The 27,233-nt window shown below is 46.2% G+C and overlaps 9 protein-coding genes across 9 annotated transcripts; 5 read left to right on the forward strand and 4 right to left on the reverse strand.

Annotated features, from left to right (window-relative positions):
* Positions 1 to 292: 292 nt before the first annotated feature.
* Positions 293 to 1,412, reverse strand: GLAREA_02227 (Putative cyclase; the record flags this gene model as incomplete). The annotated part of the gene is made up of 3 exons (XM_008089443.1): positions 293 to 855; positions 909 to 986; positions 1,046 to 1,412. The coding sequence occupies 3 exons, from the start codon at positions 1,410 to 1,412 to the stop codon at positions 293 to 295; spliced, it is 1,008 nt and encodes a 335-aa protein (XP_008087634.1).
* Positions 1,413 to 1,718: 306 nt separating this feature from the next.
* Positions 1,719 to 3,145, reverse strand: GLAREA_02228 (uncharacterized protein; the record flags this gene model as incomplete). Its single annotated transcript, XM_008089444.1, has 5 exons — positions 1,719 to 1,875; positions 1,928 to 2,018; positions 2,084 to 2,747; positions 2,796 to 2,917; positions 2,971 to 3,145. 5 exons carry the CDS (start codon positions 3,143 to 3,145, stop codon positions 1,719 to 1,721), a joined length of 1,209 nt encoding a protein of 402 aa, XP_008087635.1.
* Positions 3,146 to 3,754: 609 nt separating this feature from the next.
* On the forward strand, positions 3,755 to 9,013 carry GLAREA_02229 (WD40 repeat-like protein; the record flags this gene model as incomplete). The annotated part of the gene is made up of 6 exons (XM_008089445.1): positions 3,755 to 3,772; positions 3,823 to 4,407; positions 4,455 to 4,505; positions 4,558 to 4,839; positions 4,893 to 4,971; positions 5,109 to 9,013. The coding sequence occupies 6 exons, from the start codon at positions 3,755 to 3,757 to the stop codon at positions 9,011 to 9,013; spliced, it is 4,920 nt and encodes a 1,639-aa protein (XP_008087636.1).
* Positions 9,014 to 9,507: 494 nt separating this feature from the next.
* GLAREA_02230 (uncharacterized protein) lies at positions 9,508 to 10,541 on the reverse strand (the record flags this gene model as incomplete). The annotated part of the gene is made up of 3 exons (XM_008089446.1): positions 9,508 to 9,893; positions 9,946 to 10,263; positions 10,310 to 10,541. 3 exons carry the CDS (start codon positions 10,539 to 10,541, stop codon positions 9,508 to 9,510), a joined length of 936 nt encoding a protein of 311 aa, XP_008087637.1.
* A 999-nt stretch (positions 10,542 to 11,540) lies between these two features.
* GLAREA_02231 (uncharacterized protein) lies at positions 11,541 to 12,750 on the forward strand (the record flags this gene model as incomplete). The annotated part of the gene is made up of 5 exons (XM_008089447.1): positions 11,541 to 11,662; positions 11,728 to 11,874; positions 11,922 to 12,029; positions 12,081 to 12,684; positions 12,739 to 12,750. 5 exons carry the CDS (start codon positions 11,541 to 11,543, stop codon positions 12,748 to 12,750), a joined length of 993 nt encoding a protein of 330 aa, XP_008087638.1.
* Positions 12,751 to 13,614: 864 nt separating this feature from the next.
* Positions 13,615 to 14,229, forward strand: GLAREA_02232 (Acyl-CoA N-acyltransferases (Nat); the record flags this gene model as incomplete). The annotated part of the gene is made up of 1 exon (XM_008089448.1): positions 13,615 to 14,229. One exon carries the CDS (start codon positions 13,615 to 13,617, stop codon positions 14,227 to 14,229), a length of 615 nt encoding a protein of 204 aa, XP_008087639.1.
* A 616-nt stretch (positions 14,230 to 14,845) lies between these two features.
* Positions 14,846 to 16,920, forward strand: GLAREA_02233 (alpha/beta-Hydrolase; the record flags this gene model as incomplete). Its single annotated transcript, XM_008089449.1, has 7 exons — positions 14,846 to 15,246; positions 15,293 to 15,301; positions 15,347 to 15,451; positions 15,507 to 15,673; positions 15,752 to 16,116; positions 16,173 to 16,481; positions 16,534 to 16,920. The coding sequence occupies 7 exons, from the start codon at positions 14,846 to 14,848 to the stop codon at positions 16,918 to 16,920; spliced, it is 1,743 nt and encodes a 580-aa protein (XP_008087640.1).
* Positions 16,921 to 17,432: 512 nt separating this feature from the next.
* Positions 17,433 to 19,835, reverse strand: GLAREA_02234 (MFS general substrate transporter; the record flags this gene model as incomplete). Its single annotated transcript, XM_008089450.1, has 5 exons — positions 17,433 to 18,694; positions 18,745 to 18,834; positions 18,882 to 19,148; positions 19,201 to 19,425; positions 19,733 to 19,835. 5 exons carry the CDS (start codon positions 19,833 to 19,835, stop codon positions 17,433 to 17,435), a joined length of 1,947 nt encoding a protein of 648 aa, XP_008087641.1.
* Positions 19,836 to 22,993: 3,158 nt separating this feature from the next.
* On the forward strand, positions 22,994 to 26,166 carry GLAREA_02235 (Nucleic acid-binding protein; the record flags this gene model as incomplete). The annotated part of the gene is made up of 3 exons (XM_008089451.1): positions 22,994 to 23,318; positions 23,367 to 25,537; positions 25,585 to 26,166. 3 exons carry the CDS (start codon positions 22,994 to 22,996, stop codon positions 26,164 to 26,166), a joined length of 3,078 nt encoding a protein of 1,025 aa, XP_008087642.1.
* Positions 26,167 to 27,233: the final 1,067 nt, after the last annotated feature.

Consider the following 27,233-nt stretch of genomic DNA (forward strand, 5'->3'; position numbering starts at 1 on the left):
GTCTTTAAGAAAAATAAAGTCTATTTGCCTAAGGCCCCGAAAGAAGAACAAGAGAAGGGAGAAAGAGGAGCATTTCTCGTAGTCAATGAGTTATTTTATTTATCGCCCTGCATGTCAACTCTACGCCCTTTGATGGCACGTGACGACGATATTTCTCCACCATGTTTACTGAGAAATGAAGTGCTGATTTAGATAACAGTCAGCACAGCAGAAATCAGTTATTCTGTACTGTTTGAAAAAGCGTTTGAAGATATAGCTTGCTGGAGTAGAACAAAGAGATAGTATGAGTAACCTAAAATATAGCAACCGCATTGGGCGGACTAGCAACACCTCCAGGTACCTTCAAAGGCACACTGCACAAGAAGAAACTCCAACGACCAGTCTCACGACATTTGTCGCTCAGCGCCTCCAAGTCGAACATCTCCCCAATGGGCATTCCCCATCCACCCAAAAGCCATTCGTGAAGGGACCATGTATCATCAACACCTGGCCCATGTACTGGACTGGCTTCAAAACTTGGACAATCGCCAGCAACTGCCGAGAATTGATTGTTCCATAGAAACTTGAGCGTCTCTTCTGATGCTTCGATACCAGCAAAATCTGCCGTTGGGCGCAGTGAAATGGCTTCCTGTTGAGACTCACTCAACTTGTTAAATGCAGCAGTGAAACCTGTCCGCAGGAATAGAATGTCTCCAGGTTCAAAAGATATTTGCTGCTCTTCCACCATTCGCTGCAAGTGGGACACTGGGATGCAAGTACGAGTAAAAACATCTAGTGCAATCGAATTACGGGCGGCCCAGGAGGTATAGTCAAGAAGCACGCCTCGTCCCACAATACCACCACTGTCAACCCAGGCTTGATACAGAAGTCAGACTGTGTGTTGAACTTTGGATTTTAGTCACTCTTACCATCAATCCCGAGAACCGCAGAGTTTCCTATCTCTTCGTGTGTTCGATTGTTGAAATATCGTTTCTCTCTTTGATATCCTAAACAAATTGAAGTGAGACAAGCTAAGATGAATTCATATCTCTCAAAGACAACTAACCAAAATGCCTGAACCCATCCCATTGACTACTACATTGAGTATTGAAAGTCAGTATGTCGTCGTTCACGACCCGCAATTCCTCTCCTCCTTTGCCTCTATTAATGATATCATGACGAAAAGCCACGCGTTTGTAGCTTGGATACAAAGGCTTATTGAGGGGCCAGTCTAGCGAGACTCGTTCGCCGGTTTTAATCTGGGTTGCAGCTTGGGCAACGACATTGGGCGTAAGTAAATTCAACATTCCAAGGCTATCGGTAGGGCCAAAACGGCCCCAAGCATTACCTCGAGGTCCATCCTTTTGAAGGGGAAGCGAGGAGAAAGGAGGGAAATAATTATCCTGGTGTGATATGCTCTGGCTTGGAGACATACTTGCGGCTCAACTTAACCTGCGTTATCGAAACAAGAGAATGCGGAACAAATCTCATATAAATCTGATGTTGTTGGAAGCAGGAAAGAGGAGAAAACGCCTGCGGAGTCTCGGCTAAATTAGTCCCGATTGATGTACCCACTTTTAGGATCGCCACAAATGAAAAGGGGTGAAGTATCTTCACTATCAATTGGAACCTCTCATGATTATGTGACCTTCTCTAAGATATAAATTATGTTACAAGAGCAATCGCTCTCGGAAGTTTAATGGATATATATCTATCTGATTTCCCGGGACCGCCTATATTTATGTTTCCTCTTCTTCTTCTTCTTCTTCCTCCTCCTCCTCCTCATCTGCAACGTCTGTCGAATCATTCTTACCCGTTACCGTGAATTGAGCCTCCACTTTAGCTAATTCATCTGGGCAAATATCCCGGCAGAGAATCTTCATATCATCAAAGACACTGGTCCATCGCAATTAGCACTTCACCACGACAGTAGCTAGGATGAACTTACACCTTTCTTTGCCCACTAATAGGGACAAGTACAGAGAGTGATATGTTCCACCTCATTGAGTAAAGTAAGTTCCTCGCATCCCAGTCTTCCTCTATGGACGAGCGTTAATGCGCTGGCAGAATGAAACCAACAATTCGGAGGATGAACACGACCTACCTGGCTCTGAGATCGGAAAGTGCTTCTTGTATGCCCTCACGTATGTTCCATGACTCAACCGATGTCTGACTGGTCTCCAATATCCAATCTCGTACTCGTTATGCGCATAGACACTTCCTGCATCGAAAGCAAAGGGCTCACCAGTTCTCATATCGTCGGCGCAGTTCTCATCCCACAAATCCCCATGAATAAGACACGGTTTTATATTTCTACCTTCACTTTGTAATGGACGGAGAAGTCTGGGAATTACGAAGTCGAAAAGCAGCTTTCGTACTGCGTTGAATTCTTCCCATTCGCCATGTGTCTCCTCATCAATATCCATGGCTCTCCCAAGGATCTTGCCGAACATAACTTCCCACGAAGACTCCCACCCGACGTATTGCGGAATTCTTCCATGGCATGTAGTCACATGAAAACCAAATTTTCCGGTAGGCGAAACGGAGTTCCTATGAAGTTCTGCCAATCGCATTGCTAGCCTTCCAGGACTCGCAGGTTGCTGTCCAATATCACGAAATTCGGAAAGCAAGAAGTAACCAGGCCCGTTTTTGAGAGCTCCCCAGGCATGAGCAACTGGCGTAAAAGATGGCACAACTTGGTGCATGGCCTTTGCAGACTCATATTCACCCTCTAGCATATACCTCCCCGGCTTTTCATTAGGTACAACCTGTAGCTGATGTTACTAGGTTACAGTGGAAAGCTCTCTTTGACCTACTTTCAACATGTAGTTTCTAATATTTCCACCAGGAAGCTCGGTAACGACCTTTGCTGTCAACCCCCACATGGAGGAGCCATAGTGATATGCTGTTACAAACTTCGTCCCCGACACAGGCAAGGCTAGACAATTCTCAAAATCACCTAGGTAGGTGGTATTATGGTGATGAACTAACCAGCTATTACATTATCATCCACTTGAAATTCTCCGCCAGTCTTTGGAGGCACAACTGAATCTTCTTGACGACCAGAATTTCTTGAGTGTGGATGAACGTAGTCTGTAACGATCGCTGGATCGGTCCCGTCGAGTACCATAACGGTCGAAGTATCCGAGGTATTCTGTGATGCCATAGTTAAAGAAGGGTTATGATCGTAATCAAAACTCGACTACAGGATTTAATAATATTGTAGTAATCGGAATAAGTGATGCTGACAGATACAGTACAGCCCAAGAGTCGATGTCTGTTCGTTAAATGTAAGATTCGCCCACTTTTGGTTCAGGCTTGAAGGATTCTTTCCAGGGTGTTGTAAGGCTACCGGAGAACATGCACATTTATACCCACCTCCGCATTATCGATATTTGAGTCTAGAAGCCCTGTCAAAACCCGGGTCTGCGCCTCCGCCTCATCCGTCCTTTCCAAAAATGGACCTATCCCCATCACGAATACCTCGGGAACAGACCCAAATTGCCGCCTCACTGTATGGCCCAGACACCAGTGAGCCTCTCCTTCTGCCTGATCGTCGATCGACCACGTGCGACCTTACAAAAAGAAAAAGTCATCCCAATCAATGGCTCTGTAAGACTAGCCTTACTGCCGATGTCAGCGTCACAACTTTCGTGACACGGAAGACAATTCCCATCGCTCAACCATACATGCGAAAACCTCAGTTAGCTGGGACGTCAATACATTCGTCGTAATATTAGATCTAGCGGGACAAACTATGTAAACGCAGCTTGCGATGGAGGGTAACGGCTTGGTAGCTCTCAGGTATTCAACACACCTGAAACTTCACTAACTTGATAATAGTTCAAGAAATTAAAGCGTCCTGGCTTTCTACAAACCCGCGAAAATCGATCACTTCCACCAGGGTACGATGTCGCTGTTGAAGAATACTCTGATGAGCAACTCGGCATTACAGAATCCTACGATAGCTTGAAGTATGATGAGGCATATAGCGAGGCTATGGACATTGATGGCTCGTCACAAAGCCGCGCATCGAGAAGCCAGTCTGTTCCTGAAGCTCGCGATCTCCCCCGCATTGCGACTTCTCGATTAGCCCCCATAAAACAGGGCAGCGCTAATAGCATTTCCAAATCCAAAGACCCCACGGGACTTTTTGCCATTTCATTACCTCGCCATCCGGTTGTGGATGTAATATTTCTCCATGGCCTAGGAGGATCATGCTATCGGTCATGGTCATGGGCTCATGACAGAGCTAATTTCTGGCCCCAATGGCTGGTATCGGAACCTGAGATGAGAAATGTTAGAGTTTGGACGTTTGGTTATGCCGCCGCACTGGCAGGATCGTCTACCACGATGAATATTATGGACTTTGCTAAAGATCTGCTTTTCAAAATGAAATACGAGCAGCAGGATATCCCGATAGGAAGCGTAGGACTTGCCATTCCAATTTGAGATGCTAGAACTGACTGATTTAGCTACCTCTTGTTTTTGTTACCCACTCAATGGGGGGCCTCGTTGCGAAGAAGGTGGGTTCATCTGCCTCTGTATTAGCTTGGCATACTAAACCCGTTCTAACAGGCGTTCACGATCGGATTGAATGATAAAGCTTATACAAATATTGTGTCTCAACTGAAAGCCGTAATATTCATGTCTACACCACATCGCGGAGGTAACGGAGCTGAAGCTCTTAGCCAATTACTTCAAGTTTTCGGAATGTCTAAGGACTATGTTAAAGAACTCGCATCAAACTCAACATTTCTTCAAAGTATCAACGATGAATTTACAAATGTCAGCCAGGATCTCCAGCTTTTCTCCTTTTACGAAACACTGAAAACGTCCGGCGTTGGTGGTAAATCATATGTAAGTTTCGTCGTCAACTATTTTTACCAGTGATATTGATACCGCAGGTATAGATTGTCGACAAAGATTCGGGCGTACTAAATCTCCAAAATGAGACAAGCATCCCCATGGTGGCAGATCATCACACAATATGTAAATTTGAAAACCGCGATTGTTCTCGGTACAAAGATGTCAGAAATCTGCTGAGCAAGATCACGTCGGGAAATATAGAGGCTTGTAAATTTTCTTCCTTCCAAAAATGTCCTGCACCCTCACTGACTGAAATATAGCACCTGATTATGTTGAAACAACTAACCCCAGTGAAAGCGTAGAGGTAGGAAAGTTGCTTGGTATTGATGCAACAGATCTCGCTCGGAATTCGCAAAGATTTTCGACTCGATTTAGAGACGGTACATGCCATTGGATTCACCATCACCAATGGTTTTATAATTGGGTTGAGAAAGAAGAATCTGGGCCACATTTGCTCTGGATTTCCGGCGCTCCGGCGACAGGAAAGTCGGTTTTAGCCACTTATATCTCTTCTGTCGTTCGCAGAAGGTGGAACGACCCCTCCTGCCATTATCACTCTTTCGAATTCTCCGACAGATCAAAGCGCTCCGCATCTTATCTTTTTCGGTCACTTGTGTTCCAGATGGCCCGATGGTCTCCTCCGCTTCGCATTAAACTGTCGCAAATAGCGGAGCATTTTGGCACAAATTTGGAAGGCATCAGTGCTGCTGTCTTGTGTGAAAGGTTATTTGGAAACGCGATGACAGATCCACTCGAACTTCACTCTAATCAATTTTGGATCATAGATGGATTGGATGAAAGTGAACCTGGAGCCGTTCAAACCATATTCCAATGTTTCAAAGCGCTCAACCAAAGCTTACGGTTTAAGATCCTTTTGCTTTCTCGGCCAACGACAGACATCACTATGAGAATAAAGCAGCTGCCTTTCAAGTCTACAACACATATGTTATCAACAATCGACACTTACGATGATATAAAAGCTTATGTTGAAGAGGTCGTCGCAGTCATGATTCCAAAGGGCGTCGCGACTAGACAACGGCTCGTGGATAAAGTTCTGACCAAAGCATCTGGAAATTTCTTGTGGGTCGCGTTGGCAACTAAGGACCTGGGAGAAAATTGGCACTTGCGAAGTAACATTGATACTATTTTGAGCAGCTTTCCTACCGAGATGACACCTCTGTATGCGCGTATGATTCAAAAGATCGAGAAACAAGCGGCTCCGACGCGACATATGGCTTCTACACTCCTTCGATGGGCTACCTACTCGTTCAGGCCTCTCCACGTTTCGGAATTGACGATAGCTCTTGATTCGGAGTTCCCAGATCTAACTAGTCTAGAGGATACCATAAGTCATATCTGTGGCGACTTTGTTCACGTTCAAAATGCCAGAATCAACCTAGTTCATGAAACGGCGAGGCACTTTCTGGTAAACAAAAACGCCAGCCAACTTGTCTCGTTGAGATCAGCTGATTGCCACGAATATCTCGCAATTCTTTGTCTCAGGTATCTTTCATCCACCAAAGACCGTCAGTGGAGGCAAATACTTAGTACGGCTGAAATTCGCCGGGGAAGCATTTCCTTCCCAAACGCGGTTGCCAACCTACTTCCCAGTACTTATGGATTTTTGGTTTATGCGTCTTCATATTGGGCCTATCATCTGAGTCTTGCTAAACCAGATTCTGAGGCTCTTCGAAACGTAGTTTGTGAATTTTTTGATAACGATGTGCTTACTTGGATCAATTCTTTAGCATTAATGGGAGACTTGAAATCTATCATCAAAGCGGCGCAGTATCTGAAGACATTCATAAAAGCCAGGGAAAAGTCACTTCACAAGGCAGATCCCCGCACCTTCCAGAGTGATGATGTCGAGTTTCTGAAACTGTGGACAGTCGATTTGATTAAGCTCATAGGAAAATTTGGGTCTAATCTCCTGCCCCACCCATCGTCTATCTACAAGCTAATTCCTCCATTTTGTCCTGCCAACTCTGCCATAAGAAAACTTCTTAGGACTGGTCACAATGGAATTTCAGTTTCCGGATTGACTTCTGCAGACTGGGATGACTGTCACGCACGTCTCTCTGTTGGGGCGGACGAATCAGCATCAAAGCTTATTGCCACTAACAACGTCTTTGCGGCATTAGTACCGCAGGCTCAGTGCTTGGTGGTGTGGAGCTCGGAGACGTGTGAGGAGCTAAGAAGGCTCAACCATGGTGAGTATGTCACTGAAATGGCAGTCAGCTCGAGTGGACAACTTGTCTGCACGTCGGGATTAAATATGATCAGGATATGGGAGCTGTCAACCGGGAGAAATGTTGGGTCCCTTACTAAACATAGCGATGACCGAGTTCTCACGATCGCTTTCGGGTCCTCTGAAGACGAAGTCCTCGTAGGGTATCAAGACCACTTGATAGTCTGTCAAAATTGGCGGACTCAAGTCATTACAACGGCTTTTCGTGTTGTGCTGATGGGGGATGAAAGTGGAAATCAAGGCTTAAGATGTGTGAGCTTCAACGCTAGCGGAACACAAGTTGCCGTTTCATCTAGAGCAAAAGCGGTCGAGGTGTGGGATATGCCTTCCAGAAGTCGCATACATAGATGCATTAGGAGGGATGAAATGACGCATACGGAGAAAGATATATTTATACAAGCAGAAGTCATCAAATGGCATCCGGATTCTGGAAATCTGTACATCCTTTATCACGATACAATACTGGTAAACTGGAATCCTGTATACGATGAGCAAAGCGAACACCTCATTGGCGCCAAAGTGATGACTCTAAGTCGATGTGGAAACTATCTTCTTACTAGTGATCACCGCGGCGCAGTAAGAATATATACAACTCCAGATCACTCCCGAAGTGGTGCACCAGAGTTCAGTGTTCTATATCACCTTGAGAACCAAGATTTTGTCTCTGATCTTGCTTTTAGCTTCGATAGTCAACGATTTTACGATCTCAGGGGATCGGTGTGTGGTGTTTGGGAGCCTGAAGTTCTAGTTCCAGCCGAAAGACCTGACGCCGAAGAAGACAGCACCTCAGTAAGTGGCAGTACATGGGATGGCGAGACAATAAAACTCTCGACAACCTCGACCAGTGGCCCTAGTATAACAGCGTTATCTTGTGCGCCAAGAGACCTTGGTTTCTGTTGCGGTCGAGATGACGGCTCAGTCGCAATTCATGATATGACCACTGGCAAAAGACTTCGCACTCTTCCGGGTCATACGGCTGAAATGGCTATAATTAGCTTGACATGGTCTTCATCTGGCAATTATATCGCTTCTGGAGACGAATCTGGCCGAGTCTTGGTGAGGAAGCTCGCACTGCCTAGTGCTCCAGGCGGTAAATTAACAGTCTTCAAAGCATCGGAATTTAGGGTCAAGACCGATGGAATAAATCAACTTCTCTTCAGTTCCAATGATAAGTATCTCTTGGTATCTACTTTCTCTGCCGAAACAGTATGGGATGTGTCGGCGAAGAAAATATGCCACACACGAAAACATAGCTCACCTCGACATCTAAAATGGATTGAAAATCCAAAGAACGCTGCACAACTTCTGTCTGTGCAAGCAGGCAAATTACATGTATTCGATTGGGTTGAATTTGCAGACCTCACCCCCGACACAGGTTTAAAACTTGTCGATTCTACACAAGCAATGTCTACCAAGAAGCACGGACTTGAACAGGATCTAGATGATCTTGCATTACACAATCCATACAACCAGGAGTTAAATGTTGTGAACCACGTCACTGCGACGAAAGACACTAGAGCCGTGATCATCGAAACGATTCCCAGCTCTGGCCACGAGAGAGATCGTAGAAAAAAGCGGCGACTTGAATTATTCCACACTAAAGACCTAAAGTTAGCGATGGGTAGCGCTTTGAGCAACCCTGAAATTCTACTCGATAATACCATTCAAGGCCTAGCAAATGAGGTGTCAAAGCTCGTTGGTAGTTACCAGAGCCAAGTTGTGTTTTTTGATCACCAGCAATGGCTTTGTACGTGGCAAATTGGCACTAGCGTCTCGGGACATCAAAAGCACTTCTTTTTGCCAAAGGAGTGGGCGACTAGCGAGGCGTTGTCACTTGTTGTGCTCAGTGAGCTAGGAACTCTTCTCTGTCCCAGGAACGGGGAAGTTGCTATTATTACGAATGGACTGAAGTTTTAAGGGCACCTACAATTCTAAAAACAAGAAATATTACAGTTTAAAATATTTGATTGCAAGTGTGTGCAGAATATCTACCAGCTGAACTGTACTAGGCAAATGTTCAAAACGAGAAGTCGGAGGCCTATCTCGGATTAACAATTCTAGTGGCGTTGTATTGAGGCTTTTGATTGCTGAATTTGAGTTTGTGGCTGGCTGCAAAGCTTATCCAAACGTCCCCACCATCTTGACCACTTATTACGCAGTAAGCCCTCCTGGAAATGGAACATTGCCCATAGGCTTGTGAAAGACGGCAATATTTAGGATACAAAACTATAGTATGAATGTATATGAATTACCCCAAGAGAACTATAGATACCGAGTCCCGTCATGTTAAGAACACAAAACTCGACAAAGGTGTTGCCCGCACCCAAAGGTTAAGAACGCCAATAATGCCTACAGTTCAATTGAAACGCCAACTATGCCCTTGAATTCTTCCATTATAATTATAGGAGGTTTCAATCTTCGTCCATTTTCCCCCTCAACTTCTCCCAAACCACTGGTTTCTCGCCCTTCTTAGGATCATATACCACATCTTTTGGGTTTCTCCCCTCTCTCAAAGCTTGAATATCTTGAATCTGCGGATGAGGCGTACTATCCATAGTTGGTTCTCCGTTGACCATAGGATAACTGACACCCAACTCAGGATGTACTAACGCCGTCTCGTCAAACAGCGAGAAGAACCTCTCACCCGCCCAGTTATCAAGGGCTTCCCAGTTGGCACATTCGCCGTCGACTTTGAAATTTGCCCAGGGCCGACGGTAATTAGGAAGCCAGTCATAGGTGATTACAGAAAAATCAGCTTGGCACATTACTGTTTGGCGGAGGTCTTCCAGACAGTGATCTGCCTTGTGTTAGAGCAGTGTACATTGATCTAACGGAGAAGTGATGCTTACCGAGATGACTCCACATCCAATCCTCCTCAGGCAAATTGTAATAATCTCTATAGAGCACTCGTCTCACACTTTTGATACAATGTAAATGGTGATGCGCACTTAAACCGCCAAAATAGTCACCGCTGCCATCCTGCAGTTGAATACTTGAGCGATTCAGTTTGGTCAACTCATCGGCAGAAATGCGAATGTTTGAGTTACGGAGAAGGTCGCGCCATGCTTGATCGCCTTCTGGTGTAGGAAATCCCGCATAGGGAGACTTTTTCATCAAGTCGTTCTCGGCATGATTGAGTTCGTATTTTACCGCTTGTCGTGCAGGTGCTGCGTGGTGTTAGCGAGGTACATATGCTTGGGCAAGGGTGCTTACAGAATATCATGTTTGGATGGCAGTTTTCACCTCTGATACTCTTCGCTAATCCAATGAAGGCAAGCGTGTACGAAGCAAATATTAGACCGTGAACGAACACAGGCTTAAACCATTTCCGAGGCTTCTTGCGAGAGACATTTTCGTCAAAGTTGTAGTGCTCAGGATCTGGGAGGAGGGCTTCCCGAGAACTTGCGGTCTCACCAGAAAAACGACTTGGCTTAGAGTCTTGCATTGCGAGGGAAAACAAAACTCGTGATGGGAATGAAAAGTTGACTTGGCTGAGACATATTGGTACTTTGCGACTTATATCATCTTTTGGATCTGAACAACACATTCTACAACAACCAGAATTATTGTAGCATCGTCGATGACAAAAACACATGCCGGTCGAAGACCCTCATTTACGTGCGAAGACGTACATCTAATTGAGCTTCGGGTTACTAAAAAGTGTAGTTTAATGCTTGTTTCTTACTGCCGGAAGCCTGAAGCACACAAGTAATGCAGTTTGACATAAAATTAAACGGCCGTTAGTCTGCGGGGTATTCGAGTGACGACTTACGAACACTAAGTCTGGTAATTGTCCGGCAATTCTTAGTGGCAGCTAAGTACATATGGGGCTCGCTTATGCCAAGACTTGTGAATACCTTCCTAAAACGGAAGTGCCTTCACAATCCAAATAGGCACATCCGACGAGGAAAACGAAAACGTGACATTAGTCATGTATGCCATGGAACATACGGCCGTGGCAGAACAAGCTTGTATCGGCCGTTGAAATCGCCCGGAAAGGTAACGCTTACCTATGGACGTAGGTATTTTGTCTTTAAGGCTAAGCGAGACTTTCATAGGTGAAAATGCACGACATGATGTCGGAACTAGCAGCTTCCTGGTTCTTTGAGTTCTACGGAGTTTCCTAATTGGTAGACGATGTCAAGTGATGTCTGTTTTGAGCTTTCATACTGGTTAACCCAACAGGAAAAATTGCGCTTCGTCAATGAAACACTCTGCCTACCGTGAGATGCTTTCGGCCGTGACATACTTGGTGTACCCAGACTGAGATCTTTTTGAATTGAAATCTCTGGATCAGAGAATGTATATAAAGATGTGTTTCACCGTGAGAAAATAAATCATCATCAGCATCAGCTTTCTCACACTCACAACAACAGTTCGCAATCAAATCATAATTCGCTTTTCCAAAACATCTTCATACATCTTCAATTACACAACAACAAACATGTATTTCTCTAAAGCAATAGTCCTTTTGCCAGCTCTAGTAGCTGCTGCTCCGATCTTCGAGGGAGCTGGAAACGCACCTCCAATTCTGCTCGCTCGAGGCTTGGATGAGGACTTAGCAAAGTAAGTCTATCAAACTCTTTGCCATTTCCTATTTGAAAGATGAAGACTAATAACAGTCGTAACAGATATGGTCGCAGCGTCGATCAAGACCTTGCAAAATACGGAAAGCGAGCAGTGGACCAGGACCTTGCAAAGTATGGGAAGCGAGCAGTGGACCAAGATCTTGCCAAATACGGTAGACGTGAAGCTGCTGTTGATCAAGACTTAGCTAAGTGAGTATCAACATCTGATATTGAGAAAAATGGACTGACAAATTCAGATACGGCAAACGTGCAATTGATCAAGACCTGGCAAAGTATGGAAAGCGTGCAGTAGACCAAGATCTTGCAAAATATGGGAAACGAGCAGTTGATCAGGATCTTGCCAAGTAAGAGTACCTTGTACATACCTACTGCTTAACCTAGCTGACATTTCGAAGATATGGTAGAAGTGTAGACCAAGATTTGGCCAAATACGGCAAACGAGCAGTTGACCAAGACCTTGCAAAGTATGGTCGCTCGGTCGACCAAGATCTTGCTAAATACGGCAAACGTGAAGCAGCCGTCGACCAAGACCTCGCCAAGTACGGTAGATCAGTCGATCAAGATCTTGCAAAGTATGGTAAAAGAGAGGCGGCTGTTGACCAAGACCTCGCCAAATACGGACGCAGTGTCGACCAAGATCTTGCAAAATATGGGCGTTCAGTAGACCAGGACCTCGCAAAGTATGGCAAAAGAGAAGCAGCTGTTGATCAGGATCTCGCTAAGTATGGACGAAGCGTCGATCAAGATTTGGCCAAGTACGGAAAACGCGACGCCTCCCCGGCTGTTGATCAAGACCTCGCAAAATATGGACGTTCAGTAGACCAAGATCTCGCCAAGTATGGAAAACGTGAAGCAGCTCCAGCAGTTGATCAAGACCTTGCCAAATATGGCAGAAGTGTCGACCAAGATCTTGCTAAATATGGAAAACGGGAAGCTGCCGTTGCCGTCGATCAGGATCTTGCAAAGTATGGCCGATCAGTTGACCAGGACTTGGCTAAGGTATGAGCACTCTTTTGAAGAATACAAACGGGCTTTATACTGACACAGGAACAGTATGGCAAGTAATCGTCCATTCACAAGCACTGTTGAGCAGTGGCACATGTTTTCTTGGGCTTCAAGAGAATCTTGTCGGAGCTTTTGGGTAGGATAAGAGGGTAAATAACGATATTATGACAGCAATTTGTTTAGGAAATGGTTTTTGTTTAGAAGGATTTGTGTGTCTTGTTTTTTCTCTTGTCTCCGCGAAATTGTTCAGAGAAGGGATGCGATGGAAACTGTATTGGAGTAGGATTTGAAATAGCAATAAAATATGAGATTTCTTACTAAAGCAAGTCAAACTCCTTATACCTTGTTAGATGTTTGTCTGAGCAAAGTTCTCTTTTCAGAACAGTAGACTGCGGAGAAAATAAGAGCTGTAAATAGAGCAAAATCAGATTTTGTTCTGCACTAATAAAGGCCCAAATGTAGTTGTGTTTGCGCACTTGAAGTCTTGAACATCCAACTTCTTTTCAGAGTCGATGACAATATGTCACAACAATTGCTCCCAAGGTCGTGATATGAGCATCCGAGGACAACAAAAATAATACCTAAGAGCTTCGCTTGATAACTCTCGAATATGGTGTCTCCGAATTCTGACGGAGGTTGATGCAAAACGATTTCCTAATGAAGAAGGAAAAATGTCTCCGCCAGCCTTCACCGCTTTTCCAACCGGCAGAATGCTATCCACCTCCTCCCCGACCTCTCTTGGTATCTATCTACGATTGAATTACCGGATACCATTTATGCCGTCCTGGTATATATGAATAGGTAGGTGCTTGCTATGTCTGCTAAGTCTCGTCAATAACAACTACATCCAAACACCCAGATTCTTGACAACCTCGCACAATACTCTTGACCAGCTCTCGCTCAGGAACTCAAACGATAGCAGCAATGGCAACAGCAGGTATTGAAAAGCTCTTCCGGTCCGCTCGTCTTATATACCGGGCAGTGGAAGATGATCAAGAGGACAAAAATTTCATGTACAAGATTCAATCCGACGTCGCTGCATTAGCTTCTTCAGACTCAGATCTCCTGAAGCCGATGACAACCAAGGAGGCCAATTCACACCACGCATATGTCTCGAGTCGAACCCTACTCGGTGTTATCATCTGTCTTCCAAATCCCGAGAGGACGTCAATAGGCAGTCTATACCTTACTGCACCGAAACCTGGTGCAGAACACCATCGAAACAGCTATATTTCGATCGATATCATCGCAGATTATCAACGAAAGGGATATGGTAGCGAGGCAATAGAATGGGCTTTGAACTGGGGCTTTAAGATCGCTGGGTTACATCGGATCGGCATTGAGGCGTTCAGCTATAACGAGGGCGCACGACAATTGTACGAGCGACTGGGTTTCGTGTACGAAGGTTGCAAACGGGAGTTGCTTTGGTTCAATGGGGACTGGCACGATTATCTTAGTTGGAGCATGCTCGAGCACGAATGGAGAGCTTTGATCGAAAAGAAAAGTCTGGCCAATGCAAAAGAGGTCAAGAAAGAGTAGGCTGGACGCAGGACAGTTATTTGCTGGAATACATACGCAGAAGTCATGGATACAGTGGCTGCGGAAAAATGCCTTTCACCCGAGACACACTCCCTACCGAAGGCGTGCCATTGCAACCTAGAGAGCATTGCCACTTAGTGTGTTTACAAGGTGCCTATTGCTCTTCACAACTGTTAGCCTAGATCACTCTAGGCCATTCACGGGTCGCAGACTGATTCTCGAGTTATGGGCGCCATATCTGCTCAGGCATAAAAACCGAGTGCTAGTGGTTTATCTGTTGACTGACAGCAACTGAAGGGAGGATTTTAGGCAAGGTCTTCCGTTTTTCTATTTGGGATAGGGATCTAATGATTTTCAACATAGAATAAGTTGTTAGAAGCACACAGGTGCGTCTAATATATTCAAGAAAAAAAAAACCTTGACTTCATTGCCTTTCTTCTCCAGTCAGCAGTATTCTGGGGTTTGCGGGGTAGCGGGGTCACTTTGAAGGTGGGGCCTGAACAGACCCTCAATCCTCTAGAAACACTTTCTAGTCATCCTCTAAAGACCTTCCTAACTCCATTCCCAATTGTCATTGTTTATACTATCCTAAAATAGGCACTCTATACCCTCAACCATGCCTTCAACCATGCCCTCAACTCTATACCATCCAGAGCTTGGCCCACTTCAAGGTTACACCACACCATCAAAAAAGACAACTGAATATCGCAACATCAAATATGCTTCCATATCATCACGCTTTCAAGATCCTCTTCTACTTTCTTATGCTCCATCATCCACAAATCAGATTCCCAAAAACTGTACCACGTTTGGTCCCTCGTGTCCCCAACATCCTGCTGGCTTCACATATGACGTGAATCTCATTGGCGAAGTCCCTGAAATGCGACAGGAAATGAATCGAAGAAAATCTGATAGTTTATCGGTTGGTTCAAGTGAAAATGACGAGTTGGAATGTTTAAATCTGGTTGTCGCCGTACCCGAAGGAAATTTCGAGGGGTCATTGCCTGTGGTAGTCTGGTATGTGAGATGGAGTAAGTGACGAAAGATTATGCTGATATGTTAGGGTACACGGGTATGTCAAATCCTCATTTTGAGAAGCAGAGTTGATTTGCGGTAGTGGCGGGTTCTCTGTAGGAGGCAATTCGTGGCCTCAATACGATCTCTCTAATCTGGTCTCGGAGTCTGTGGGAATTGGTAAACCTGTTATTGCCGTGTCTATAAAGTAATTAACCCTTTTGTTCAAGCGCCTACATAAACAACGCTGACTGGTTCGCTAGTTACCGTGTCGGTCTTTTCGGCTTCCTAGCATCGTCAGAGTTAGGTCTTTCTGGTAATCTAGGTTTAAAAGATCAAATCTGTGCTTTCAAGTGGATTTGGAAGTATATCTCTGGGCTCGGAGGTGATCCCGAGAGGGTCTCTGCGATTGGAGAAAGTGCGGGAAGTAGTAGGTTCATCATCTTCTAGTGTTTTTCACAATTAGCCTTAGAGAAACAGCCTTCGGAATGCTGACGCCTGATGACAGTATGTCTAAGCACACTCCTTCACATCAATCACTCTGAACCCTTATTCTCTAAAGCAATCCTCATGTCTGGAGATCCCACGCTCCGAAGACCACGAGATATGAAATGGCAAGACTCACACTACCAATCTATCATCACAGCACTTGGGCTCCAGAATTTGACACCCAAAGAGAGGATCGAGGAAATGTTAACCATGCACCCAAACGAAATAGTCGACAAATTACCAGCATTCATGCACTGGTCCCCAACCATCGACAACACCCTTATCACAGACGAAATTACAGTTGGGAATCTCCTCGATCCGAATCATAGACGTGGAAAACCGGAGTGGTGTAAAAAGGTCATCGTCGGTTCTGCAGCTCATGATGTCAACCTCCCCCCAATCCCTTCCCTCCTCCTTCCCAATCTGACTAATGCAATCAGGGCACATGTTTACATACCCGTCTCCTCGCCCTTCCTCTAGCCGATCTCCTAGCTAGAATTCACACCTCCCTCGCTCAAACATTCGCACCGAACCCGAATACCATCTCGCTAAATGCAACCACGCACGATCCAATCCTTCGTATTCTAGAGGCATACTCCCTGCCACTCCCAAATCATGTCGGTGAATTGAATGCTCAGGAGATCTACAAAAACGCGCTGGACTTGATCAGTGATCTACGGTTTAATCTCCCAAGTCGTGCGATGCGCCGGGGTTTCGCGGAGAGGGGAGGACGGTATGAATTTCACCAGGTTGGTACTTCCCTAAATCTCACAGTGGAAGTTGGAGATTGACGTTTGATAGCAAAATCCAACGACAAACTCGTTATTCACAGGTATGGCTAGTCATGAACTTGAGATATCGTTCTTATTCCAGAATTACGCACATTTCCTTGTCACGCCTGAAGCGAGGACGTTTGTGAGGGGGATGAGTGAGGTGGTTTTGGGGTTTGTGTATGACGAGCCTCCTGCAACTGTGGCGCAAGAAGACGAGAGTAGTGAAGGTGATAGGGAGCGGAGGGAGAAGGAGAAGGAGAAGGAAATTATAGTATTCGGGCCAGATTACAAAATCAAGCGGGTGGAAGAGCAGGAGTATGATCGTCTCTACCGAGGGTGCAGAGGTGCGTTGTGGGATAGTATTGGATGGGAAAGGTGGTTCGAGTTGGGGGAAAGGGTTCAGGGCTGTATTTGAGCGATACCGTCCGTTACTTGATAGATACTTAGGAGTTGTGATGGGAGACACGCTTTCTTTACGTTGGATAGGGCTAATAAAATTGGGAGAGTTAAGTTTGTTTTGCAAAGAGTTTATAGTTCGGTGTGGGCGTTGGTTTGCTTGATGGGAATGAGGAGGTGCAGTTTTATCCCAGAGATCTGAATGAAAGGAGAGGGGATTGTTTGAATGAGATGGATTGAGTTTAGTCTCAGTAGGGTTAGACTTGAGGATTTCTATGTTCGTGTCGCAAGAGATTATACATTGAACGTTAATGTTTTGGTTAACAGGAATAGAAAGTATATAGGAAGAGAGTTAGGGAAGAAGTCTCTTCCCTTCTCTAGGAGAACATTTATCAAACAGGACTATATCATAATCAAGCATACACATACCATCACATCACACTCAGTGGGAGCAAACAGTGGTACAGTAATCAAACTCAATAGGGTATATCTACTATCTAAACAACACCATTATCCACATATTACACCAATTTACACCTTCTTCTCATCAACACCAACACCCTTCTCACTCACACTCCCCGCACTACTCGTCGCAGCAGCCGCCGGCTGCGCACCCTCAAGATGGTAATCACCATTGTCCGAGATCTCATACTCCTCATTATCCATATCGCGGAAGAGCCAGTAAAAGGTAGCGGCGGCCACGAACCCAATGATAGATGGGGCACCAAAGACCCAGGTTAGATAAGGATCTTTGACGAGACCAGCGAATGCAAGACCGAAAGCGTATGCGAAACCGGTGGATAGGAGGTTAAGCGCGGCGACGAGACCACGCATGTTCTTGGGTGCGTGGGAATAGGCGATTCCGTAGGCGGGGACGTTGATGAAGAGTTCGGAGATACCACCGATGGCGTAGGGGATGGCCATGTACCAGATGGTGATGCTGGAGACGAGGGAGTCGCCGTTCTCGTCGACGCAGGAGAGGGAGGTACCCTTGTTACCGCATGGACCGAGTTTGTAGGCGTAGTAGTTGAGGACGGTGTAGCCGACGCCGCCGATGGCGGACATGAGGAGACCGGTGGTCATGCGGGATACTGGACCGTAGTGGATCTTGTATTTGCGGAGGAGGGGGTAGAGACCGAAGTTGAGGATGGGCGCGGCGATGATGATGGAGAGGGAGTTGAAGTTGCCGATGACATCGTTGGGTACGCCGTTGGTGGTGAGCATGGTTGAGAGAGCGGAGGCGGAGTTTCCGAGTCCGTTGTCGTTGATGTATTGGATTGGGAAGAAGCAGAAGATTCCGGTGGCTTGGAAGGCACGGCGGACGTCGTTGACGAAGGCGTCGTTCCATGGGACTTCTATTGGGCTTCCGGAGAGGGCGATGACGGAGGGTTTGGCGGGCTCGAAGAACCCTTTTCCTTTTCCGAACATGCGTTTGATTCCGCCCCGCTTGAAGCAGATACCGAGAACGCGGAGAACGTTGCCGAGATCAGATCCTCCAGGTGGGTAGAGAGTCAGTCTCTTTCTCATGAACCAGAGGAGAATTGGGAGTGGCATGTAGAAGAAGACTGGTAGCAAGAAAGACAACCACCATCCAACGTATTTCGCTGTGTATGATGTTGGGACGTTCATGAACCCTCCGACGTTGATGAGGAAGTAGAACCACAGCATAGTTCGCTCGGTAGTGTGTTCTGGGTCAACCAGGACCTTTTCTCCGCTCTTCAAGACCTTTGTCATTAACTTGTTGTCTTTCATCTGATCCAAAAGAATTGGGGAAATATTAGGTTTAAACATAGCTGTAAAGTGATTAGTGTGTGAGTCTAGTGGAGCGGATTGAGTAACTTACCAGCACCAAGGCAGAGAATGTATACAGAGATAAAGAATGGAATTTTAGCGTTGCCACTGGCAAGAAGAGAAGGAGCACCAGCAGCGCACACTGTGATAATTAGCGAGGAACTCAATCATTTGCGTGGAGCAACTTACTGAGTACGTGGGAAATACCACAAACCCAAACACCAGCGAAGACCATCTTGTAACGACCGGTCTTGGTATCGGCGAGCCAAGCGAAAAGGAGAGGAAGAGTGTATGTCAACATGGAGAAAGATTGAGACACCGCAGTAGCTTTAACCGTTCCCATGCCGAGGGCACCGGCAGTTCCTTGCCCTCCAGCAGGAGGAGCACCATAGCCGTTTCCATGGGCGGGAAGAGGTCTGTTGACGAAGTTGGAGAAGAGAGGTTGAACACCGTAGTCTAGAGGTGATATTAGTTGTGAATCGAGACAATCGCGTGGAGGTATTCTTACACGATGAACGCTCAGCAAACTCGACAATGCAGATCAAATATGCGACAGTTGGAACACTTCCGGCTACACGACGAAGAGTAAGACGCTCTTCCTCGGTAGGCTTGCCCTCATAGTCGTCTACCACAGCATGAATATCATGAGTGTCGACGAAAGAACCCTTTCTATCCACATTCAAGTGGGCATCGCCCCCAAGAATGATCTGAGCATCAGCAGCTGGATTGTTCGCTAACACAACACATTAGCCGGGGCATCTTCAAATGAACACAGGAACACAAACCCATTTTTGCTGAATGGTATCACAGTTGAAGAATGAAGCTTGAACTTTCCCAGGGCCAAGGCAGGATACTTATAACACTGCTGCAACACCCACCCATCACCCACGCGACAGGTGTACCAATATACACTGCTTGTCAACCCATTGCAGATCAATCTCGGACGCCTCTCCCCAAACAAGAAGTTGCGATAGAGAAGTCCCACACCGAAGATCGTGGATGTGGGGTACAAGCGCTTCCTCTCCATGCAGCAACTGTACTCTGTGATCCTGGTAGTGGAAGTACGACCGCGCCAGGCCGAGCTGGAACGGTTGGATTCGAGCTTCGAGAAGCTTTTTCGGTTTCGACCGAGTTAGCTGACATTGCCGTTTGAGGAAGGTGAAGGTGTCGCCAAGAGAATTTTGGTAGGAAAGACCTTCTTATCTGGTTGGTGTACCAATGAGATGGGTTAGAGCGGTTGTGCGGCGACTATGGCAAGGTTGCACCAACAGCTGTTCTTGTTGCCCGTCCGAGGACCAAATGTTTTTACGGCTGAGATAGCTATTATTTGCCTCTGACATGCCGTGATCTATCCAGAGAAACATTCGACTTTTGGAACCCCCCGAGAAGAATTTTGTATACCATTTGGAATCTTGGCTCGGTTGACTCTTTGCGTCTAAAGTTAGGACGACACATAACAATCACAGTAAAAGCTTGAAGATAACGCCATACTATACTACTTGTTAGTCTCAAACTCTTTTTCTTACCTAGATTTGGGGTAGATATCGCATAGCTCAATACGGAGTGTTACGCCTCCTCCGGCCCCAGCTATTTGGAAAGGTGCACTCGCTTGATAATCTTCCATTACCATCATTTAGCCAATCAGCCCAACTCCTTTTTAGTTCTCACTGGGTATTATCCTCTTGGCGATAAGCGTACCGGCCACTAGAATGGCATTGCGCGATAGGAGAAGTTGGTGGTTGGCTTCACGACCCCTGAATCCTCGGGGACATCCTCGACATGATCTTGGCTGCTCCACTCACATTACCGAGGCAGAAGAGCGAAGGCGACGGGACAAGCCAGACAAGAAATGCCATGATACTTGGGAGGTGTGCTTGAATTGCTTGACGGGCATGATAGGAAAGCTTCATTGACGCCACATCAACGTCGTTGTATTTTTGGACGCATTCGATGGTGTTTCGACTTTTGAATTGTTATCTTGAAAATGTGTTTCTGGTGATATTCCGCGGCCCGATTCGTTGGTTGGTGAGATAGGGACCCTTGCCAACTTTTGGAGATGAAGAGCGGCCCAGAACTGGGAAGCGCGCAAGAGCACGAAGGTTGGGGTTCGCTCGGTGTTCTCACGAGAGTCGCACGTCCCAGCTCCCCATTGTTTTCCCCTAAAAGCTAAACATGGTTGCTTGACAACGTCTCCTCTTTCCTTTCACCGATGATTAGAGAATAATCCAGACCATTTCATTTCATACTAGATTTGTTTGAAAGGTCAAGAACAATCAAAGCTCACACGTGAGCCTCGGGATCTGAATCTGGAGTTGTTGCTGGAATTAGCTTGGCGGGATCTCATTTCGCCCCTGCTCGCCACCTCCGTCGAACACGCATGGAAGCTCCGGCTTACATGTATGCCGGCAAGAGCAGCAGATAGGGACAGGCCATGGGATGCTGAATGGGTACATCCGTAGGAGTGTGCCAGCCAACAGGATATCCAAATCCAGAGTTGTGGGAAAAGGCTGCTGTTGTGATCAGTACGCATGAGGCAAAGCCGGCGCACACGAGATGCAGTGGTTGTTTGATGGACCGGTGTAGTATTTGAAAATGTAATGTGATGCCTAGGCTAAAGAGAGGATGCCCTGATCTTCAAGATACCAAGACCATCGACATCATCATTCAGTTCCCTCTTCAATGTCTCCAATAGACCACGACCCAACCAACACTATCTTGCTTCCGGCTTGATGCATCCTCCCTCCTACCACATGAACCAATACCATGGCACATCTCGATACCTTATCTCAAACTCTACGAAAGCAGATCCGCCACTGAACCTATCACGTACACCATAACCAATCTGATCACCCCCGATATACAGACATCTTCATAACTTCATCAACCGCCTACTTTGGCAGTTCGCACAATGTACTTCCCGTCTGCCTATCCTCACTAAATGAAGCATTACCTCCGCCAACGGGAAGAAGTCGATTACTATACCCTTGTAAGATGTACTGTATTGCATTCGGTGAGGGGATAGTGATTGGAACGCCCGTTTGCCAATATGTATGCCAAGTGATTATCCGTATTATGACGGGAAGGCTGTTGGGGGAAGTGGTTATTGGTTGCGGGTATGCGAGGAGGCGCGATGGGAAAAAGGTGGTGTGGTGTGTTGATGCTTTGCGGATATAGTAGAATTTTGGATGTGTAGTTGATATGTGAGTTATTCCCTTGTTTGGTTTTTTGCATGAGCTGTAGGAATTAAATATCTGGAAAATCAGTTAACAAGATCCTATAATACTAAAGGCGGCTAAGCTATAGCTATTGAATTTACTTGACGTATAAACGCTTGCGCTTCTCTATTATACTCCGAGCCGAATCTCCTCTATATCCACCATTTATCGTATATTGCCCGATCGATGTTGTATAGTAATCCCCAATTACAGTAGCTCGTATAGTATGCACTCGACCTTTACATCCACCAACCAACAGTTTCTACCCAGATATAACTGGAAAGTATCAAGGTCGGAACCGCCGTCTCACATATACCGAGGTGTATATAAATGAAAGGTAGGCTTACAAGCCGATGAAAAGCGCTTTGTATTTAGCAAAGCTATTCCAAGTCATCCAAGTCAAATTTGAGGAAATCATAGGAAGCAATATAAAAAGGTATTTACAATTTACAATGTCTGTGAAGTTTCGGTACGGATAGACTTGTGGAATTCCTTTTAAACGTAACGAGCTGCCGAGGTGTATTTTGGTAATTAGCAGACGCCAAAACCTCAGAGGAATTGCAATACCCAAGGAACTGCGATGGCAGTAGTACTACGAACAGTTCAACGCATGAGAAAAAGGTTTTTGGAATTGTAATTATGGGATATTGTTAAACTACGAGAATAGACTAAAGCCAAACTCAGTGCTCCTTTAATCTGTGGACAATACTTTACTTGAATGAGAAAAAGACATGAGTGATTAACTGCGTGGTTATGTCGGGTACTATCTTGAATTCGGGCACGGCACGTGACTTGATCTTTTGGTGAAAACTCAATAGCTTTAAATCTATGCTCCTCATTTAGATGATTAAAAAATACCAACTTCCGTTTTAAGTTACTTCGAGGAATCAATAGGATAAGTATACAGTCACGTGCTTAGTGGCGTCCTGCAACCACTTTACGCGCTTTGACGCGACATCTCTCGCGACGCGACTCGACCCCCTTATTTTCATATCAATTTGACGGTTTCAAGCGACGACCCCAACGCTGCCCCTCCACTCCCTTATACAACACCACAATTAATCGAATCGTAAACAATAATTCGAAATGTCTTCCCCGTCGCATCGCCGCCAGCGAAGTTCGCAATCTGGAACTCCCAGACGAGCCTCTCAACGAAATGCAATGCCAAGCAGTCCTCCAGATCCAGCCGCCGCACAACTTCAATCCGAGGCAGCATCTTCGCAGAACCCCCGCAGCACTCCCAGACGTGCTCCCCAGTCTTCATCGCCCATGAATTATAGATCTTCTCCTGCTGAAATCGCAAGGATGAATCGGGAACGAGATGTTAGTTCGCCCTTGAGGCAGATGTCGAATACACAGACTACACAAGAGGATGGGGATCGTACTCCACGAGCTAGTGGTCTTAATCGAGGTGAGAATTCAGTCAAAATGCGGTTGGATAATGCTAATGATTCAATAGAGTCCTCTCCCATCAGATATGAAGCCAGTTCGAGCCCTGGTGGCTTTGGTAGCAGACAGGCTTCGATGCAACCAGATCTTCGAAGTGAAAGTAGTGCGCTCTTCGTTCGGTCTTCACGTACTCCCGCGCCTGGATCTTCGGTGAATAATACGAGACGTGGAGATATTAACTCGGAAAACATTAATACTCCCCGCACGCGCCGAAGAATTTTCATGGATGAGAATGGTCGATTGATAAGAGATGTGCAAGAGGAGAACTCGGAAGCGCCGACTTTCTCTAATTTGGATCCAACCACATCAGATGCGCAGGCTATGGGAGGAAACTCCACCCTCTGTATCTGGGGAACAAACATCTCTGTGAATGATACTATTTCGAATTTCAAGATGTTTCTGAAGGAGTTTTCGAAGAAGTACCGCATGTGGGCAGATGGTATGACTCAAGAGGAGACTCAAGCCGAAGAGGATGCTGAGACGAAGGAATACGTGGAGATGATGCAGCAGATGTTGACACTGGGTGTAACTTGCCTGAACTTGGACTTTCGAAACCTCAAAGCATATCCTCCAACGAAGAAACTTTGGCAGCAGGCCCAGGATTACCCTCAGGATATTGTCACTCTTATGGATCAAGCGATCAAAGATGTCATGTACTCACTAGCCGAAGACATGATGACAAGGGAAAGAAGGTCGCAAAGCAGTACAGCAGGACCAAATTCTCAAAATACTGCAGTACCTAGCTCTGATCCTCCGGTTCCAAGCTCCGACAGAATGGGGTCTGAAGCTGCGACACCTAGAGCCGATGACTCTGCGGAAATCGACTGGTGCCAGGAGGTCCAAAAGAGACAATACCGAGTTCGTCTTTTTGGTCTGGACTCGACTGTCAACATGAGAGAACTCAATCCATCGGATGTCGATAAAATTGTTGCTATCAAGGGACTGGTGATCCGAACAACTCCAATTCTCCCTGACATGAAAGATGCATTCTTCAAATGTCAAGTTTGCAATCATACTGTCAAGGTCGATATTGACAGAGGAAGAATCGCGGAACCTACGGAATGTCCAAGACCTATTTGCAAATCTCAAAATTCGATGCAAATTGTGCACAACCGCTCAGGATTTGCAGACAAGCAAGTCATCAAGCTTCAAGAAACTCCAGATTCGGTACCTGCTGGTCAGACGCCTCATTCTGTTTCTATGTGCGCTTACGATGATCTGGTGGACATGTGTAAAGCTGGTGACCGTGTTGAGGTTACTGGTATCTTCAGAGCAAGTCCTGTCCGTGTCAATCCTCGGCAGAGAACTGTCAAGAGCGTTTATAAGACGTACATTGATATCATTCATATTCAAAAGGTTGACAAGAAACGCATGGGAATTGATGTTTCTACTGTCGAGCAGGAATTGTCTGAGGAGATGACCAACACAATTGAGCAGACTCGAAAAGTCTCGGAAGAGGAAGAGGAGAAGATTAAGGCTACTGCAGCGCGGCCAGATATTTACGAACTCTTGTCAAGATCCCTGGCACCTAGCATCTTTGAGATGGACGATGTCAAGAAAGGGATTCTGCTGCAGCTATTTGGCGGAACCAACAAGTCGTTTGAAAAGGGTGGAAGTCCAAAGTACAGAGGTGACATCAACATCTTACTCTGTGGTGATCCTTCTACTTCCAAATCTCAGATCTTACAATATGTCCACAAGATTGCGCCTCGTGGAGTTTACACTAGTGGAAAAGGCTCTTCGGCGGTCGGTTTGACCGCATATGTCACTCGGGATCCCGAAACTCGTCAGCTGGTTCTCGAATCTGGTGCACTTGTTCTTTCAGATGGAGGTGTATGCTGTATTGATGAATTTGATAAGATGTCTGATGCAACAAGATCCGTCTTGCACGAGGTCATGGAACAACAGACGGTTTCCATTGCGAAGGCTGGTATCATCACTACACTCAATGCTAGGACGAGTATCCTGGCTTCCGCAAATCCAATCGGTAGCAAGTATAACCCAAACTTGCCCGTGCCTCAGAATATCGATCTGCCACCTACCCTATTGTCTAGATTCGATCTGGTATACCTCATCTTGGATCGTATTGATGAAACCAATGATAGACGCCTTGCTCGACATTTGCTCAGTATGTACTTGGATGACAAACCACAGAGTGCAGCACAAGGCGAAGAAATCCTCGTAAGTTCCTCACTCCCTATTACCTAAACATCAACTAACAACCACAGCCCATCGAATTCCTCACATCCTACATCTCCTACGCCCGCACCAACTGCCAACCCCGCATCAGCGCCGAAGCCTCTTCAGAACTCGTCTCCGCCTACGTCGAAATGCGCAAACTCGGCGAAGACGTCCGCGCCGCCGAACGTCGCATCACAGCCACCACCCGTCAATTAGAATCTATGATCCGTCTCGCCGAAGCACACGCCAAAATGCGTCTTTCTGACACCGTCACCCGGTCTGACGTCCAGGAGGCAGTCCGCCTCATCAAAAGCGCGCTCAAGCAAGCAGCTACGGACGCGAGGACTGGTCTAATCGACATGAGTCTGCTTACCGAGGGAACGAGTTCGAGTGAGAGACGCCGTAAAGCGGATCTTAAGAATGCGGTTCTGAGTCTTTTGGATGATATGACGAGACAGGGTCAAGCGGCTAGGTACTCGGAGGTCGTGAGGCGCATGGGTGAGCAGAGTAGTATTTCTGTTGAGGCGAATGAGTTTGCGGAGGCGATTCGGGGGTTGGAACAGGAGGGGAGTGTTATGGTTGTTGGGGAGGGAGCGAGGAGGAGTATCAGAAGGGTTACGGGGGTTTAATCAGGGGGTAAACTGGGTGAGGAGGGGGGTTAATACCTGGATGGATTGTGATTTAGGTTTTGTAGGGCGTTTCGGTATCAATGTTTGGTTTGGGTAGGGTAATGAGTTAAGCGTAGAGTTATGTATATGAAGGAATGAATTGTCAATCTTGACCACACCACTACCTGCTACCTCGATTGTGGGCAGCCTAACACCGGTGACGCAAGTCTTCGCAATATTAAGCCTGCCGAACATCTTGGAAGGTATCTAACTACTTCGCTATGCACCAATCATTAAGCTTCGGAGATTGTTCACAGAGAGCACATGGTACCCGATAACTCATCCTTCCCTCTTTAGATGTATCCGAAAGTAGATCGAGAAAGGTTTTGTCCTGTTCGTTAGGTGGGTGTTCTAGCTCGAGCGACGAGAGGGAAAAGAAAAGGGCTAGGTACTAGGTGCCAGGGAAGTTGGTTTTCATGATATAGTATCGTTACTGCCCCTGCCAATGGAATTCTTACTGGATTAGAAGGTTTGGGTTGCATGTGAAATACGTGATGTGCGTGATGGATGTGGGTTTGCTGTGTGTGATAGCGGGAATTGTTGTGTTGTGAGATGAAAGTTGAAGCGTTGAACGTGCTGGTTCGAGGGAGATGGAGATACGAGAGTTGAGTATTACACCTTAGTCGATGGCTTGCGGATATACATTGTATGATCTCTTACCAGTGTGTTCCTGGTGGTACGTCGTATGTGGGGGAGCCATCACATCGTTGAAGTCAAGATCTAGCCTACGAAGTATTTTAGGTTGGACACTTTGCGGGGACGAAGGATCGAGGCCCTGGAAGCTGAGATATACACTTAAAGGCTACCGCACTCTGTACTTAAATTTAACTAGACCTTTAAGTTGAGACACGCATATCCCCCATTCATACCTCTCCCCTCATAGTTACTGTAGGCTTTCGCGGTTCCCCCACGTCAGATGTCAAGACCAATTCGCCTCATCCACTCGGGGAGATCCATGGTGTCGAACGGGAAACGGCAGATACATGTAGGGACCAGGAGACGTATCGATAGTCTAAGGGTGCAGATAC

Source organism: Glarea lozoyensis (assembly GCF_000409485.1).
Source record: "Glarea lozoyensis ATCC 20868 chromosome Unknown GLAREA7, whole genome shotgun sequence".
Taxonomy (NCBI): domain Eukaryota; kingdom Fungi; phylum Ascomycota; class Leotiomycetes; order Helotiales; family Helotiaceae; genus Glarea; species Glarea lozoyensis.